Source organism: Cheilinus undulatus, linkage group 10, assembly GCF_018320785.1.
Source record: "Cheilinus undulatus linkage group 10, ASM1832078v1, whole genome shotgun sequence".
In the NCBI taxonomy this organism is placed as follows: domain Eukaryota; kingdom Metazoa; phylum Chordata; class Actinopteri; order Labriformes; family Labridae; genus Cheilinus; species Cheilinus undulatus.
Window position 1 is genome coordinate 9,121,451 of NC_054874.1, and position 18,949 is coordinate 9,140,399.

Here is an 18,949-nt window from a genome sequence, read left to right on the forward strand (position 1 = left end):
CCAATTGGTTGTGGACAATGGCCGCGTCACTGAAAACACAATTTGCGTTAGACCAGACTAAAGACTTACAAACAATATTTGTCATAACGCCAAGATGGAGGAAAGACTGCCTTAAAACCCCTTGGACTGAGTTTTATGACCACCTTACACACAACAACTGAGATCACGGGAGCGTGCTGCAACTTCAGCCAGACTCCCATGATTTTACTCCGAGTTTGGAATTTTGTCTGCAACTTTGAAATTGCATGAAAAGTCATTAGGTTTAAGGCTGCCTTAAGTTGCATAACTGTGGCAATTAGAACTGGCTTTTGTGGATTAGGTGCTATTTTTCAATGAGGCTTGTTTGTGTCTAAGACAAGTGAAGCCATCTTTTTCAAATGAATATTGAATACGCCTCCCCCTAGTTTGCTCGGCTGAGCAGTTTGCATGCACTCTGTGTGCATTAAAATTGGATTTCCCCTTTCCATACACTTTGTGGATAAGACACTCTTTTTGCCATTTCCACAGCCAAAAGGCATGCAAAAAGCTGCTCTATTCTTTAGTTGATCTTCCCCTTAGTAAGCTAAAGTTTCAAAATTTGCAACTCTTTAACAATGTTTAGAAAAAAAAACATCATAAGGGCAGTTTTCTACAGCCAATACTTTGTAATGGCCTTTTTTGTGTTAGCCACTTATAGGACCTAGCAGACCTATGACCTAGGAGGTGAGAACCACCTCTGTCTTAATCTGTCTAGGATATGTGTGAGGTAGTGCTAATTTCATCTGCTACAACTATGACTAAAAATTTAAGTGGACTACTTTTCCATGAGAAGGACTAGACTAAGATCTTTAGTGATTAGAATTCTGATGAAAATATGTTTACTTGAGTCAAGGAGAACTACAATGAGCTAAAATCTCAGCACAAGACTGTTGGACTCCATGAAATTTCTCTACTGGGCATATAAGGTATGACAGTATTTTCATCAGTGTATTTTAAATCTATTAAAGAATTTATAGTACATTAATAGGAGTGTTTTACATTTATATTAGTTTTACAATTTGGCTGATTAAATTATTTTAAAGATAATAAGCATGACTAAAGATCAAAAATAGAATATCCTCACTCTTACTTGACTCAAACTGAGCTTAAATGTTTTTGAACTTTCATCAACTCAAACTAGAATTTTTCAAAATGACAAAAATGTGACCAAGATTAAATAACATTTCAATCTACAAGCTAAGATTAAAACTGAATTTAAAATAGCTGTCAAAATTAACAATGGTCCGAGATGAGAATGTGCATGATCAGCCTCAGACTAACATTTAAATCTTAACTACTGAAGGAGCATGCAGATATACTTGTCTGAGTTTTATTGCAAAAATTGCAAGGCGTACTATACCATGCAGTGGATTCTCTCGAATGATCTGTGTATACAGTACATGCTGTAATGAATTGCAAGAGCAGGAAAGGAATGTGCAGATTGTATTGTGCAATAAAGAAACCAGAGGGGGGCATTAATTGAAACCATCTTCCACTGTAGCTGAAAGGCTTGAGGGCGGAAGAGAGGCAAACATGTCCTGAGCCATATGGAGTGCTATAATGGCATGCGTTTAAAAACAGCTATGAATAACTGCATTCCTGCTCTGGTGCTAGCAGGTCATTCCTCTTTCTCTTTGAGCCTGCTATGAGCATGTACTTTTTTATGTGCATCTGAGCTTTTCCAAATGTTCCCAAAATGAAAATCCATTGAGACAGTTATGTAATAATAATGAGGATGAGGTGTCAGGGCACACGAGCAAAATGTACTTAGGGACTAAGTGAATCCCATTTCCCTAGAAGTTATGTGAATCATATCTGCCAAAGGGTGAGGAATAGCTTTTTGTTGGATGAGCGATGGATGTAGGTAAACCCATATCTGATGGGATGCCGAGTACCCAAAAAAATTTGCTTCTCAGCGTGGGAGGATTCCCGACAGGATTCATGTGCTCTTCCAGAGGTGAGGAAGTCGGAGAATGAAGGAATGCTGCTAGAAAAGAGGACAGAATTGTAATAACAGCTGTCCTCTCTTATGGAACACAGAATGCTTTCCAGCAATCTGAATAAACAAGCATAGTCTGGTCCCCCCGGGGCCCAGACTCAGCTCCTCTCGTATTGGAGGAGTGCATAAGCGCCATCAGTGATGCTGTCTTCCGGCAACATGCTTTCAATTAACACTGATGAAACAGGAAACAACTGCGAATTTGACATTCCTAGCCTTACAACGACTGGTTCATGGTCCAAAAATATCATCCAAAACAGGATCACAGGCCAGCTGGATACGTGTCTTCAATCATGCATGTGAAACAGATGAATTAAGAAGGGTTTCTCTTTTATCGCTCCAGATCATCCTGAAGAAATCACCACTGAACCTTGGACAGCCATTGAGGGAGAAGACGTCAATCTGACCTGTCAAGCAGCCCGCTACCTCTACACAGACCTGCAGTGGTTGGATTCCAAGAATCAAACAGTGACTTCCAATGTGTCTGGTCTGCAGCTCAGTCGTTACTCCATTTCTCTCTCCCTCCATCTGCATAATGTGTCCCAAAACAGCACTACAGGTTACACATGCCGAGGAGTCAAGCTGGAGAAGAAGGTTGAACTCAAACCGGCTAAAATTAATGTGGAGGGTAAGTTAAACCAGGTTAACTGCATTTTGTACCTCCAGAAATGTTTGTGATTTCAGCACTGTTTCCATAAATTGGATGAATTATTAAACAGTCAGCTGATGTAACTACATGAAACTGCATGTGTAGACATGTGACTTTAGCACTACCAGGAACACACAAAACAAACCTGCTCCATTTGATGAGTCGTTACAGTAGGAATACACAGCTGATTCAAACATGTTGTTTTTTTGTTCCGTGCAGCGAGAACGCGCCCCTGGCTGAGTCAAAATCTGACTAATCAAGATGTGAATAGTAGCAGCACCCTCACGCTGGCTTGTTTGGCTCTTGGAGTTCCTCGTCCCTACATCTTTTGGTACAAAAATGGTGTTCCAGTAAATAAAGGACCAGGTAAATAGAAAATAGTGTTTAATGTATGTAATCCTTCCACCAGACAGGTGGAAGGGTATAAGAAGGATTTATGTTGTTTATTTAAGTTGCCAGTAGGGCTACATAATACACTGATTAAACTGTCATTGACCTTAAATACCTAGTATTTCTTAAGTCATTACATGGCAATTTAAAAAAAAGTGTATCTTCAAACTTCACACGTTATTACAGTGAGACTAAGAAGTGGTGTGTTGCAGGTATCACACTCAAAGAGGATGGGCTTCTGATCATCGAAAGGGTGAAGAAAGATGATGAAGGACTGTATGAATGTGTCGCCAGCAATGTGGAGGGCATGGCCAAAACAAGTGCTGTTGTCACTGTGCTCAGTAAGTCTTTAAATGTCAACAAATAAACCTTTAAAATCACTGACAGCTCAGGAAGTCACATATACGACAGTGGTGGTAGCCAGTGTGAAGTGCTATGTCCTGCAGATCTGTCTGAGCAGCAGAGGCATTGATTTTACTGCATGTCCCATTAAGAGGTATCAGGCCCTTTAAGCCATGTGTTTTCTTGTCCTCACAACAAACAGCACTGGTGTGACTTTAATATGAAAAGTCTCCCCTGACAGAAAATCTTTGGCTGTCAGGAATGCTGAGTGAATTCCTTCTTGGGTTTTATGATCAAGGCTCTGGCTGAGGGTACTTGCCTTGAGGACATGACCTCTGTGAAGTGTTAAGAGGTCCACTAATGAGTGAAAGAAGATTGACACCTACAACAGCCCAGGGACTGGAAACACACAGCAGATAATTGGAGTAGACGGAGCTCTCTTAACCAGTGGGTGCATTTACATGTAGAATGAAGGGACACATGAAGCTGTGGATTAGTCCATAGCTGCAGCTAACGTTGCCTACATCTTAGAATTTAACTTTTTTTTTTTTAATTATTTTGTCTTCTGTCTGCTTCGAGGAGTTTTGTCTGCTTTGAGTTTGTCTAGGACCGCATAAAACAAAGCCAGCAGTTTACAGGATAGTAACTCTCCAAGTGATGACATGGATTTGAATGATAGAAAACATTGTTTGGCTAAAATGCTATAGGAAAAAGTGTGGTATGCATGCCCTAAACAAATGTTAGATAAATAATAGGATGTTTTCCACTTACTGTAGTTCTTTTACAGTCTCTTAGAGAACATTTAAGGAGAAATGGAGGGAAAGGTTTGCTAATTTGTCTGACTGTTTTCTTTTGCTCACAACTCTTTTCAAATCCCTGTCAAATTAATATGACAATTTATGAGATCATGAAAATTACACAGTGACTTTTTGTGGTCAGGGCAGTTACAACGGCTCTTCTCTTTCTAGGCGAAGAAGGGAAGCCAAACATTGAGGTAATCATTTTGGCGTGCACTGGGGCTGCAGCCACGTTCCTTTGGCTCATGCTTGTCCTCTTCATCCGCAAGCTGAGGAAGGTAAGGCTCAAGATGACTTCTTTTTCACATAAAGAACATGAGAATAGCATTTGCAAAGATGTGTTAAGTTCAAACAGCCATCAAGTGGCTTTGCTTTTGTGAAATATTTCCAGATTCTGTTTCGTTTTGACTTCATGGAACTGACTGAGTCAGGCCTGTGGTCACTGACTCACGTATTTTGTGATATGTAGTTTAATGGGGGATAAATTTAGTATGTGTTTATCATTTCAACATCTCCTAAGAACTGGGATGTGCTAATCATGTTTGAATGTTAACTTTGGCTTCAGAGGAGAACATTATGTCCTCATGGAACAACAAAAAACTGTGACGAAACATTTTCAAGAATTAGTCATATCAGCATGTTGCTTTATAGATCACTTTAAATAAAACTAATCTTGAAACATCTGACTTGAAGCATGATTGTCATTTTTAACAATTATTTTATAATATTAATGAACAACCGATTTCTCTCCTCACACCTTTAGCAACCAGCACACTATAAGATGGGTCCATCTATCATTATTGACCCAGACGAGTGTCCCCTGGACGAGCAGAACGATCTTCTTCAGTATGATAGCAGCAAGTGGGAGTTCCCCCGTGATCGCCTGCGACTAGGTGAGAACTTTGCAGCCCAACCAATGAGTGGAAGTTGTGACATATACAAGTGAATTTATATAGAAAAAGCATTCTCAAGAGACAAATTTCTCACAGTCATTTGCTTGAAATACTTTGCAAAACTAATATGATTTCTGGAGATTATATGACTGTTGTTGCTGGCATGGTTTGTGCTTCTAACTGAAATCTTGAACTGTGTGCATGTAATCTTTGAATTATTTTTGATGCTGAAGTCATGCCTAACAGGAACGATCTTGAATGGAAATGCTCAGAATCTACCATAAAGTGTCCTCATCATTTTTATACTTTTGGTGACTAATGGGGTGCTGTCTAAGACAGTCTGGCTACAGATCGTTTATCTCCGACAGCCACTCTCACAGACTGTTCATCTGAGATTTCGTATATCTCAGAACAGAAAAAAATGCAAAAACTTTAGAAAACTGATTAAACTTCCATTAGGGTTAGGGTTAGGATACCTATAGTTAAAAGTCAAAAACCTGACCTGCAAAACCTGGTTACAGAACGTTTAATGAAGCCAAGTAAACGGTCTGCTTAGAAGAACTCTGCTAGCTGAATAAGCTACAAAGATAACGTAGCTGCACAGCTACATAGCTAAAGCTAATCTCACAAAGCAGCTACATAAGCTACAGATCTACATAGCTAAATTAGCTTTAACTACATTTATTGAAGTTCACATTTCAAAAACTAACTTAGCGATAGATAACGGAGCTATGTAGCTAACATAGCTAAAGCTAAGCTCACAAGCAGCTTCATAAGCTACAGATCTATGTTGCTGAATTAGCTTTAACTAATTTTGCTAAAGCTCACATTGCTAACTTGCAAAGCTAACTTAGCTAAATAGATCATGGAGCTATGTAGCTAACAGCTAAACCTAAGCTCACAAAGCATTTCTTTAAGCTATGTAGATTTGTTATCTACATAGCTATGTTAACTTTAACTATGTTTTCAAAACCTCATGTTGCTTAAGCTAGCTCACAGCATGTTTAAAATAAGATATGTAGATTTTTCTACATAAAGCTTTAATTATTAGCTTAATAATTAGCTTTAACTATGTTTTCTTAACCCCACATTGCTTAAGCTAGCTCAGCCACATTGGCTTACGTAGAAATGTTAATTGTAGCTAGCTCACAAGCAGCTAGGTAAGGTACATTTCTATGATACCAGTGTGCAAAGTAAGCTTTAGCTATGTTTACCTAAGCTCACGTCCCTAAGGCTAATATTGCCATAGGTAGCTAACTTAGCTAAAGCTTAGCTCACAAAGCAGATGTGTAAGCTACATAGGTATGTTATCTATGTAGCTTTGTTAGGTTTAGCAGCTTTTGCTAAAACTCACTTTGCTAAAGCTAATTTAGTAGTAATGTTTTTTAGCTAAAGCTAACAAAGCTAAAGCGAGCCAGCATTTCTGTAACTATTTCTAAAATGGGTGTATACCAACTTTTATCCACGATTATACCTCTGATCTTTGTCTGTTTTATTTATGAAATATTTCTTAGTCTGTAATGTTTGCAATGTTGTTATTTAATGAATGTAACTGCTAGACGATGTTCATGAATTTCATTAAATTAGTAAAAATATATAAAACTGGAAATGCATTATACTGGCAAATTACAGCACTTACTTTCTGAAACATAGTGTCTCAGATGAACTGTGTGTCAGAAATGTATGGTCTGCAGCCAGACCCCTCTTGTGTTGTCAGCAAAAGTTGTCTCATTTGCATTTTCATTGTTGTGTCTGGCATTTCCTCTTTGAGCATTGTTTCTTGGTATTGCGACCTAATGCTGAATACCGACACACACAAAAGAATTCCGACCATACGTGAGTTCACAGATGTCAAACAGATGATTTAGCTTAAAAAGTTTAAAGTTTACTTTAAGTGGGTCACGCTGAGGAAATGCAAAGCCACATTTAGGTTAAAAGAATAGGTGTCACCCCTCTCTGCAGCTGGTGTTTAAGGTCATTACTTATCACTGACCTGTGCCGTCATTGGGATTTAAGAAGGCCATAAATTCTTTAGAAAAACTGCCTGGTGATCAGGACTCTAGCATGCTGTTTTAATTACTGAGCCATTGCCTGACTGACAGGGAATCCTCTCTGAATTTTCTCCCTGCGGGACAGGAAGCTCTAATGTCGTCTTACTTATCAAATACCTTCTTCTTTTGCCAGGCAAAACTCTCGGACACGGAGCTTTTGGGAAAGTAGTAGAGGCTTCAGCCTTTGGGATTGACAAGCTTTCAACCTGCAAGACTGTTGCTGTGAAAATGCTGAAAGGTAGGACGTTTATTTTTATACTGTGACTGGACACTTTTCACACATCTGTTGAAAACGTTTCTCTGTGTGTCCCCTTTTTTCCCCTTGATACACCATGACTCATGATAAACAAGTCACCCTTAACATTAAAGTATAAAATAAAGAGTAGGGGTGAATAACAGTTATCTGTAATTTCTGCAGAGGTTTTACTTTTTTAGCCCATTACAGACTCTTGACCTACAGCACCACATATGCCTGCAATTAATGTTTGTGAGGCGTATCAGTTCAAGGAAAAGCATGCGATGTATGTTCCTTGCAGAGTGCAGACAGAGGTAAAGGCTAAGCCCTCTAACCCTGTCCCTGATTAAGAGATTGAGTGCATGCAGATCTGACAGCTTGGATCAGAATGTCCAAAATCTGCAGGTGAAAAAGGGTTCAAAAGCAATTCTGCAAGTCAAAAAATTTGACAAATAAAAGGAATATTTGTTCAATATCTGCCACGTCGAATAGATTCTAACATTTGGAAACTGTCTCCACTCTTGGCTTGTTTTTTATTATTATTTCAAGTTTTATATGTGATGTCACAATAGGAAATCAAGTTTATTTACAGTATCAGAGAACTGCAGAGCTTTCTCTGAGAGATAATGTGGAGATTATGTGTCAGTAAGGATGAAAAACAAAGCTTCTGGTTAGATGTATCATCCTCTGGCCTACCATTAATCATGTCTCAGCATAACTCACGAGCTCTCTGAGAGGAACAGACTCTCCTGCTGTCATAGGTCAAACTTAATGGAAAGCAGCAGGTCTCCTCAAATTGACCGTGGTTTATCAAGAGACTCTCTGACTGCTCTAGCTCATAAATGTTTTGCTGGTAGAAACATAAAACAACCATCAAATCATGATTCTTATAATTAAAGATAAAGACTTTACATCATTGTATAAGCATATCAAATTATTAAAAAACAGCTCCCTTTTTATAGCGCTGGTATTTAATTTTGAAGATGTGCCCTATCAGTAGCAGCTTCATATCATGAGCCAAAAACAATATTTTGCTTTTCCATCATATGTAATGATCCCACAAAATTAAATTACCAAGTTATCCAGCTAGCAGGGTTCAGGCTATTCCCCTGCTGTTGTGCGTTAATACACATTATGTATTCTGAGATTCAAGTCAAGTTTTGGGGGAAAGATCATTCTGAAACTTAGGCCCCTTTTGTGTTTTGTTTAGAATATGATCCGAACAGCATTTTCATTATTGGCTCAATGGCTTGTCTTCTGTCCTAACTTTATCATCTGAAAATCTGTTTCATATTTTCTTTCCTGGAGTTTAGACTCAAAGCTTACACAAATTTACACTGCTGGAGTGATCTTAAAACAAAACTGAAGGGTTAGAATTAAGTATAATCAAGGGAGAATCATTTTAGTCACAGTGTTTGATGTTAAAGTATCCCAGCTGAATCGCTTTTCTATGTGTTTACGTTGTTTCAGGAGGAGCAACATCAAACGAACGGAAAGCTCTGATGTCGGAGTTAAAGATCTTGATTCACATCGGTCATCACCTGAATGTGGTCAACCTGCTGGGAGCCTGCACCAAACCTGGAGGTGAGTTTATACATGAGGAAGATATTACACATCATCATGTTGTTTTGATATTTTTGTAGATAAATTTAGTTTCAAGGGAAAGTACAACAATCAACCCAGTTTCAACTTTAAATGTAAGTTAAGTATCGCTGTCAAATTACTTTTAATCCCAATAAATCTCTGAATTTCTATAGTTTATCATAATTAATCTTACCTACACTAAGTAACTTTAAAAACGCACATTGAAATTCATGAATATATTACTTGTAATTCATGAATTATATTTCCAATTATAGTTATTGTTCTTATTGCACACAAATCTTGTGGGAGACAAACACACAAAAATCAGGAATCAAGGAAACAGTTTATTCAATCACGCAATAAAAAGTTGACAGTACCACCCATTCTTACAAGTCCGAATTTCAATATCTGGTATGACCTCCATTTGCTCGCACCAAATGGGCCACTCTCCGAGGCATAGATGTTATGAGGCCATTAATCTGTCTCTGTGGGATCGCCTGCCATTCCTCCTGAAGAGCTGTACGGGCCTACATGTTTTTAGTCAACAATTTATCCCATCCCAATATTTCACTCACCTACCCAGTTTATACACTTGTGAGTACAACTCTCATGAATTGGTCTGTGGTTGAGAAAAGGCGCAATCAGTCATGCAGAACAAAGGTATATTGTGTGTCTGAGAAGTTGTTTGAAGCATCTGAGTACATCTCATGACAATTCTAGCAAATTTTACAATGTGTGTTTTTAAAGTTACTTAGTGTATTTTGTTGAGCTTTAAAATTCCACTGTTTTGCATTTATAACTATTTTTGTTTCATACTCGTCTTTTGTCTTAAAGTCCCTGTAAAGTGAAATCCAAAATTTGTGTTTTAACACTTTAGATATGTTGGAATAAGGTTGCTGTAAACATGTGAAAACACTGAGATCTATGTATCACTGAATTTTGGATTTAGACTGTTAGAAAGATGTTCATCTCTTCTGGGCTTGGTTTAATTTGGGTGCGGCAAATACAGAATTACCACACCCCCCAGTGCAACAACGATCTTCTCATCTCAGTACCATCTGTTGTTAGCTGATGTCACTGTCTTCAATGAAAATTAACAGCCAGCTACATGCTGTGCTATTGGTCATTGTGAGGTAAATTTTCCAAATCTATCAGCCACGGTGGTCTACAGGTCATTAAAAGTGTCATAATGGAGAGATTTATGCCAGAAAACAGTAAATTTAACACCCAACTTTTGTCATAAAAGTTGGGGTTAATCCATATTTCACTTGTCTTTGGTCTTGGGTGGTTAGAAGAAAAGGGCTGTGGCTGTCTCTCTGCAAGCAGAAACAGTTTTATCCCTCATGTCTGTTGGTGTCAGGATGCTAAAGTTCAGGAAAGTATCCGATGATAGACAGTCTTTACCTGTTAAGTCTGTCACAGTAAAAGCCTCCAACGCTAAATGTCATTGAAGGCTTTATGCACAGCAGACAGATGATTCCTGGATTGAGGCTGTAGCATTTATTTATTTTTTGAGTGGCTCATATTTCTTGTAAGTGGGTGTGGGTGAAATGAGACATTAAGGAGGAGACTTATTTTACATCACCATGGCTGCAGGGAGACATTGCAGTGTGCTGAAGGGGAAATTAAGCATGTGATTAAGAAAATTTAATGCACTAATTATGGCTTTTAACACCCATCACAATCAATGCAATAATGCTGACAGGTCTATATGAATTCTTTTGCCCTTGTTTATTTAATTCTATCACAAACCTTAATAATAATCATTATCATGATCCAATTCAACAGGCCCCTTAATGATGATAGTGGAATTCTGCAAATATGGAAACTTGTCCAACTACCTGAGAAGCAAAAGAGAAGACTTCATCGTCTACAAGGTGAGTCACAGATTAAATATTTAGGACCCTGTTACACGAGTAGAAAAGCCCCATGGATGTCTGCAGCAGCTTTAACCTCATCTCATTAAACTTGATTTATGTGTTGACTCTTAGAGCCAGGACGGTAAGGTGGTGTCATCGGGATCGGGCTGTGAACTGAGCGAGCTGATGAAGCGCCGCTTGGAGAGTGTAGCCAGCACTGGAAGCTCTGCCAGCTCTGGCTTCATAGAAGATAAGAGTTACTGCGACTCAGAGGAAGAGGAAGAAGGTAAAGGCCAAGCACGTCTTGCTTCCTTTCATCCTCCACCCTTTGTTTGTTCGTCCTGTCGTCTCCCTCCTCCCCTCTCTCACCTCTGCTCCACCCCTACTACGAAGGAACCAAAAGCTCCCTTCAGATTGTTTTTCAGCAGAGGCTGACGTTTCCTCCTCCTGTTCAGCAGTACAATCACTGCAGCAGGAGCCGCTGTCACCCCACTGTGACTGGGGAGGCGTCTGTTTGTTTCCTGTCCTGACCTGAGTGTAGCTTGTTCTTGGGCCTGAGCGAGGCACATCAGCCATGTTGTTTCTGATGTGTTAGTTCTGGTTTGATTAGCTGTTTACTCAGGTGGGCCAGTGGAAGGACTCCCTGATGAGTTCCTCCCTCAGACCCCCGACTAGCACGCTCTGCCTGTGCCCACACGTTTCACCTGACATATGAAAAAAAGGGGAAATTATCATTTGCTTTTATTTCTTGTTTATAAAGGAAGTTTTTAAGACAGTGTGTAGGAAGAGGACTACGTGACAGGATGTGCTGTTAAGTGTGTATTTTTATTATTTTTTCCTCTGTGATATCTGTCAGCTGCACAGCTTTGCTTATTTAAATTTTAAAAACTAGCCTGCCAAGATGAGTAAGGATGTTTTGCTTATTTTAATGCCCATATGCAATATGTGTAGTTTGAAATGTCTGTGCATTGGGAAACCTTTATCTTCTTTTGTTTTACAGAATCTGAGGATTTATACAAGAGAGTCTTGACACTGGAAGATTTAATTTGCTACAGTTTCCAAGTAGCGAAAGGCATGGAGTTCTTGGCCTCACGCAAGGTATTTTTTTCTTCACCCTAATCACCAAGGATATAAAACTTTTTGCAGTGTATATTCAGTATCTGCACTGATTTGATTTAAAGCTACATCTTTTACTGGTAATGATGCACATGCTTGTTTTGACTGGCGTGTTTGAACAAGGAAAGTCAACAATCTCCAAGTAGATCATACTGATTTACCCTCAAAGTATTCAAAGAGCTGTCAAGTTTTTCTGCATACAGTTAATACAGAAAGCAAACCCCTTGGCATCACTTTAACTTAACGCTTTTAACTACAGTATGTTGCTTTTGATGGATTGCCTGGTGATTTCCTTTAATGCAAGAAAAAAACCTTGTTATTTCAATGTTTTTTGAATTAGTCTAGAATCCATTCAATCCTCAAGTCATTCATAATTTTGGGGTCAGACCAGGCAGGACTGATTAGAGAATGAAGCCATTGTTGTAAATAACCTGTTTCAGGTGGCTTCTTAGCCTGGATTTGGAACACATCATCTCCTATTGTAATGCGGCTGATGACTTGAACATGTGTTACTCCACAGCAGCCAGGTTTTATGGCACGTACAGCACTAGAATGAGGCCAATTACATGCAGAAGAAATTAAACTTATTTAGTTATATGTCGCATTTAATATTCATAATTTCCCCTTTGCTTTATTTTCAGTGCATTCATCGTGATTTGGCTGCAAGAAATATCCTTCTCTCGGAGAATAATGTTGTGAAGATTTGTGATTTTGGACTTGCCAGAGACGTCTATAAAGACCCAGATTATGTCCGGAAAGGAGATGTAAGTTTTTTATTTCAACAAATGTTACATATCAGTTATTTGTCAGGCTTCTTAATTTTGAATGTTTTATTGATGAAATCATCAAAAGAATTTTTATTTAGTGACACCACATAAAACAGTAGGCTTGCAAAGTGCTGCACAGTAAAACACAAAAATAGAACACAAATCAATAAAAGGAATAAAAAGATATAATAAACACATAAAAACTAGTAAACGCCATAAAAACACAAAGATTAAGAAAACAAAAGACATAAAAGGTCAGAGACACAAATCCCTTGCTAAGTTAAAAGCCAAAGAATAAAAATATGTTTTAAGACATGATTTAAAAGTCGGTAGGGCAGGGGACGTTTTGATTTCCAGGAGAACCTGTCTACAGTTTAGGATCCATCACAGAAAAGGTTGATCACTTCAGGTTTTTAATCTGTTTTTGAGACGATGGATTGAAGCTGATCAGCAGACCTCAGGCATCTGTAATTTACTGGGGTGCTGATCTGTTTAAAGATTCAAAAACAAACAATACATTTTTAAACTAAATGAGGAGCTAGTGGAGGGACTCTAGGATCGGGGTAATATATTCACGTTTTCGAGTACCTATTAAAAGTAAAGCAGCAGTGTTTTGGACGAGCTGTAAATGTACAAGGCAGGCCTGATTAACTCCAAAGCAAAGTGCATAACAGTAGTCCAAACATTAAGAAATAAAAGCAGGAATCATTTGATCAAAGTCATTAAAAGATAAAACCGATTTTGATCTTGCATAAAAGCCTCAGATGATAAAAACTGGATTGAACAGCTGAGTTTTTTGTTGATCCAATCTAAAACCATTGTCGACCTTTCCATCAACATTTAAAACTGTTTAAATAAGGTAACAGGGGGCCAGGTCCCTAAGAGGTGTATCCCAGGCTCCACTAGGGCCGAAAACGACCAGTTCAGTTTTGATTTCATTGAAATTTAAAAAAGCTCAAGGCCATCCAGGCTGTAATGCCTTTCAGACAAGCTAGCAGATGTTTAGTAGAGCTGCCATCATGCCTTTTTATCAGCAGATAAATTTATGTCATCTGCATAAGGATGGTGTGAAATACTATGAATTTTAAAAAGCAAACCATCTGTCATCAGGCAAATCCTTCTTGCAAAACCTTCATCAGAAATAGTTATGCATGGTCTGAGAATGAACAGAGCACTCAGTGTCGTTTAAGAATCAAGACAGTAGCTAGAGGCTTGCTTCATCATTAATTGACAACAATAGTAGTTGTATCAGGTCCTTTCCTAGAATGTCATGTGCTTCGTTACTCTAATGAATGGGACAGATAGAACATTCATCCAACATTCATTGGGAAGGTGCTGCCCTTCCCAAACAGGTTAGACATATTCTATACAATGGATAGCTACCACTTACTTGCCAAAAAACACAAGACTGACTGATTTTGTCAGCTCTTGGAAATGTCACCAAAAAAAGAGTTTAGTGTTTTTTTTTGGTTTGTTTGAAGAAAAGTCAAGGAGAACCTACAACACTGATTTAGGAAGAGTGCTAATAGACAAACTTGCTGTAATTGTGACAGAGTAATTAGTCTCCACTGTACAGATGAGACAATAAGTGATTCTTTTTATCTCCATTCCCAAACAGGCGAGACTGCCACTTAAGTGGATGGCACCTGAGGCCATTTTTGACAAAGTCTACACAACTCAGAGTGATGTTTGGTCCTTTGGTGTTCTCATGTGGGAGATCTTCTCTCTGGGTAAGTGTCACATCTCATCATATTACACTGCTCGTCTTTGGGTTCATGTGCATACTGTTAGACAATACAGAAAAGCAGATCGGGCAAGTGTTGAAAAAAGGTTATTTTTGAAACATTGTGGAAAAAACTTTAAGAGCTGCTAGGGGGCCTAAATCACAAACAATCAGCCTGAGGATAAGGTTATCAACATTTTGATACTTCTTTATCTTTTTGATACCATGTACTTTAAAGCATACTTGTTATTTTACATTCCATGAAACCAAAATCACCAAGTTTTGAAGAAAAAAACATATATTTGTATTTCAACCAAAAGATGCTGCAGGTGGGTAGAAAGAGAGACACCACACAGCAATGGGCGATCAAATGACAGTGAGTGCAGGTGTCAGGTTGCTAATTTAGAGCAGTGATACAGATGTAAGATGTAGATCTAATTTCTTGAGTGTTTCACAGCAGTGATAGTCTAAAGCAGTGTTTCTCAACCATTTTTCCTTGGAGTCCCCCCTACATGTACCTAAGAAAATCAGAGCCCCCCAGGACCGAAGAGAGAAGTAAAAAATGACACACTGCCATCAAAAATTAACATAGATTTTAATTGTTTCACTGATAAAACCCTAAAAAGGCATATGCATGCTTTTCTTATCAAAAGACCTTTGTATGAACTACTTAATAACTGCTTTATCATGGTTTTAGTCAATATTTGCAAATCTAATTTTGGCAACCTCAGAGCAGACAAAGCCCCCCCCCTTTTGCTTTTACCATAAAATTCACCCCACCTTCAGATAAAGCCTGGCTTCTCAAAAGAACACAAAGTTCTGTCACCAGAGATGTTCAATGGGAGGAGAGCTTGAGCTAGGTAGACTTGCTTGGTGGCCCCTCGGTGTAGATCCTCTCCAGATGCACAGGGTAATAACTGTCTTCTTCCACTGTGTAATTGTGCCTTTGGGACAAAAGGCCTGGGCTTGCATTGTCAGCCTTAAAAAACTGTTTTCATGCCACTCGTGCAAAAAGCATTAGCAAAGTTAGACCGTGGTTTTTAGTACAGGCATGGGACATAAAAACGAAAGAACACCTCCTATTGAAGTTATCCGTTTCTTCACAGCTGCAACACAAACTGACTGTAACCAAGCAGCCTGCTCAGTGTAAAAGTGTTTCCCTGCTGTGAAACCACTGCAGCCTTTAAGCCAGCATTGTGTGTTGGTCCATGATGGCTAGGCACAGAGCTCACCACACATTTCTATAGCAAGGCTCAACGTGAAATATTGTATGTTTAAATGTCACCATGGGAAGCGGGAGAAACATAAGAGCATGTGTAACAAAAAAAGCAGGATGCATTGTTACTCTGTACTTTAGACTGTACTGCCTTTGAAACGCTGCCATACTATATCGTCACCCGCTGCAGTTTAGAGAAAGTGTGTCAAATTGTATATTCTTTCAGTGCAAACCACTGCAACGTCATTATGACACTTCACCTTTTCTTTTTCACCCCTCTTGACACATTCTCACCACGTTTTCCCTTAAAGAAACACTAACACATCTGGGTAGTGTTAGCATGGAATAAATCAAGAAACAAGGATACAAAACGGCCAAGAAAAATGGTTAAAGAAGTCAGCTTTGCAACCTGATCATGTTTGGAGGTCAAAAGTTTTAAGGTTACCCCACTGTGTTTTTCAGACCGCTCTGTGGACCAAATGTGTGTCAGTTCTGTTTTGTGGGTTTATGTATTCAAGAGACGTTTGTTGTTATTGTGTTTCTGCCAAACAGGGAGCCAAGCCTGCAAAGTGTTTGTTTCCAAAGACCACTTTACACTTATTATGTATGTTATGTATTGTCGTAAGACTTGTAACACAAATAGATACATTAGCATGCAGTAAAATTTGGCAATTACAATAAACATAGTTTGGATGCTTGCTTAGGCTGTGCAATCGCATGAACATACTTCATTGATCAAATGCAAGCCTGCCAAAGCTCATAGGGCGTCATCTTGCATGTGGGGGGCCTCACTTCACTTTGAGCTTCTTTTTTTTTTTTGTTTGTTTTTTTTTGTAAATTTCTCCCTCTGTGCATATCAGGCTTGTGTTTGCAAGTGTTTGCTCTCCTCTAGTTTTGCCGAAAGACACAGGTCTGTGGTAGTATTTGGTATGTTGTCCTTCATGATGACTTTATTGTGACATAGAACTGTTTCTAATATATGCAGCTATCTCAGGCTAAATTATAAATTGCAAATACGTTCCACAAATGATTATTGAAGTAATATTTTTTGGTTATTTTGCTGAGTAATGTTAAGTGAGTATGTTGAGGTGATGGTGGTCCCTAGTGCTAACAATACTGAGAAAGACCGATTTTAGTAAGTATTTAAATTCTGTTCAGTTTTTCAGAAAACCTTCAGGTTTTTGGAGGTTGTTTTAGAGGCCGTTTTAGGCTGCCTTAGGTATGAATTGGCTAAAAGTCTAGGTATCTATGTATCCTTTTTTAAGTTGAGATTTGATTGGGACATTATTTGTTCTTACCTTAAAATCCGTCCCAGTATGTAGAATGCAAACCTGATGAGTGTTAATGTTAGGGATGCCAATATTATTGGTCTGGTATCTGTATCAGCAGATATCAAAATTTCTGCCAATAACATTCAATACTTTGCCTGTGTATTTCAGCATGTATTAACTGTAAATTTGTCCATATAAACAAATAAATTAGTGGAGCTTTAGACTGACTCAACAGACCTATGTCAGTTGAGGTCTTTTTTTTATTTACCCTTACTTTTTAAACTTTAAAATGTGTTTTAAGGTTTGAAATTTCTTGTCTGAAAAGCATATTCAAATATAGGTATCGATATCGGTATTAATAAAATGAATCTGTAAATATCAGCACATCGGATATTGGCAAAAGTCCAATATTGTACATTTGTAATTGATGTTATATTTTACAATTTCTGTACTTTTTCACTCTTAGGTGCCTCACCATACCCTGGTGTCCAGATTGATGAGGAATTTTGTTGCCGACTGAAAGAGGGGACTCGGATGAGAGCACCGGAGTACTCCTCCTCTGAAATGTGAGAATTCCCGTTAACTTAACCTCAGTAAACAACCAATGAAAGCTAAAATTCCATACATGCCATCCTTTTCAAGAGAACAAGTGAAGGATGCCTATTTTTTTAGCATTAACCCAACCTGATTTGCAGCTTTTGTCACTTATCCAGCATATCCTCCTATAAAATGCAACATCCAATGTATTGTTTTGTTTTGTTGTCAGAGAGATCTTTTTTATGTTTTTTTAATCAGACAAATAGAAATTCTTTTTTTCCCTTTGAGGCAGCTCTACATCCCGTTGGCTGCACGTTCTCCTCGCAGAGGCTGAGAACATAACGACAGCCAGTCAGGGGCCCCCATATCAATGTACTGCTGAGGGGAGGCATTGTGTCATTCTCCCTCTTTGTGGTTGCACCAGTAGATCAGGGGTGCCTGATAAGAATCGTGGGTAATCCTGCTCTGAATTGTGGAGCAGGAAACATTAGCTACTGATTAGCTCTGTAGTGGCAGGCTTGAAGCTCTGTAAAGAATTTTCTGACTGACAGGGCCACAGATGTAACTGGAAGTCTGGAGCCCAAGTTCCTCCAGTGAAGAGACTGCAGGGTTTTTTTCTTTAACACGGGTAGGTAGATGGTGCAGAACATAAATATCTGTGGGAGAACAGAGAGTCCTCTTCTTTGGTGTCAGGGCTGTCAGTCAGTGAAGCAGCTAGACAGACTTTCTGTAACAAGAATACTTCTGTCCAATGTGCAGCCGACCCAGAACCAACCATCACAGTCTGAGTCTTTAGTCTTTCTCCAACATATGTGCATACGTTGGGCCTGGTTTTAATTTAAAGAGACTCATATAGCCCACAAATCTAATGTGTTTTGAAAGCATAATGCTGCACTCCCATTTAATAATGATATGGTATCTAAAGGTCCTGTGTTTTAATGCAGCTTGTGCCAAGCAAAGCTAGCTGAATGAATTTATCATCTTAGCAAAGGAGACAGTGATTGGAAATGATTCAGAAAATCCAAACCAGACTGCAGCTTTCAGTCAGAAAAGGAGATCTGTAGATGCAGACCTGCTGGTGCCAAGAATCTTTCGTACTTTCCATCTGTACAGCTAGTATGCTGACAAAAATAGAAGTGCAGATTATATTTTTTGCATGCTTATGGCTGTGAGGCCTGCAGCCTATTTGAAGCTGAGATGAAACCTGCTGATATCAGTTAAAGAGGGATGCATACAAATCCTCTCAGAGTCAGTGGGTGAAATTCCCCTGATCCGCTGCAGAGGTCTGCTCTCGATCACACGTGTCTGTAAGCCCAAGTTGTGACACCTTGACCCCTCACCCCACATATAATCTATGAATGATGAGCGGCGCAGGAGGTTGCAGGCGTCGTTGAGCAAAAAAATTCTGCCACTGCAGCAGTGATTCATCAGGAATGCGCTCCCTAGCCTGTTAATAAGTTCCCCTATTCTGATGCATTGCATAGGAATTTAACGGATGCTGC

General features: G+C 38.9%; 1 protein-coding gene across 1 annotated transcript in view; it reads left to right on the forward strand.

The window, feature by feature from the left end:
- Window positions 1-18,949, forward strand: part of kdrl (kinase insert domain receptor like) — a 66,434-nt gene that overhangs the window by 33,723 nt on the left and 13,762 nt on the right. Inside the window, exons 13-25 of the mRNA XM_041798055.1 lie at window positions 2,361-2,645; window positions 2,886-3,032; window positions 3,269-3,397; window positions 4,367-4,473; window positions 4,959-5,088; window positions 7,273-7,377; window positions 8,845-8,958; window positions 10,747-10,835; window positions 10,950-11,103; window positions 11,818-11,915; window positions 12,575-12,697; window positions 14,319-14,430; window positions 17,377-17,476. Of these exons, the coding sequence (XP_041653989.1) occupies window positions 2,361-2,645; window positions 2,886-3,032; window positions 3,269-3,397; window positions 4,367-4,473; window positions 4,959-5,088; window positions 7,273-7,377; window positions 8,845-8,958; window positions 10,747-10,835; window positions 10,950-11,103; window positions 11,818-11,915; window positions 12,575-12,697; window positions 14,319-14,430; window positions 17,377-17,476 (1,693 nt within the window). The remainder of the gene's footprint in view (window positions 1-2,360; window positions 2,646-2,885; window positions 3,033-3,268; window positions 3,398-4,366; window positions 4,474-4,958; window positions 5,089-7,272; window positions 7,378-8,844; window positions 8,959-10,746; window positions 10,836-10,949; window positions 11,104-11,817; window positions 11,916-12,574; window positions 12,698-14,318; window positions 14,431-17,376; window positions 17,477-18,949) is intronic.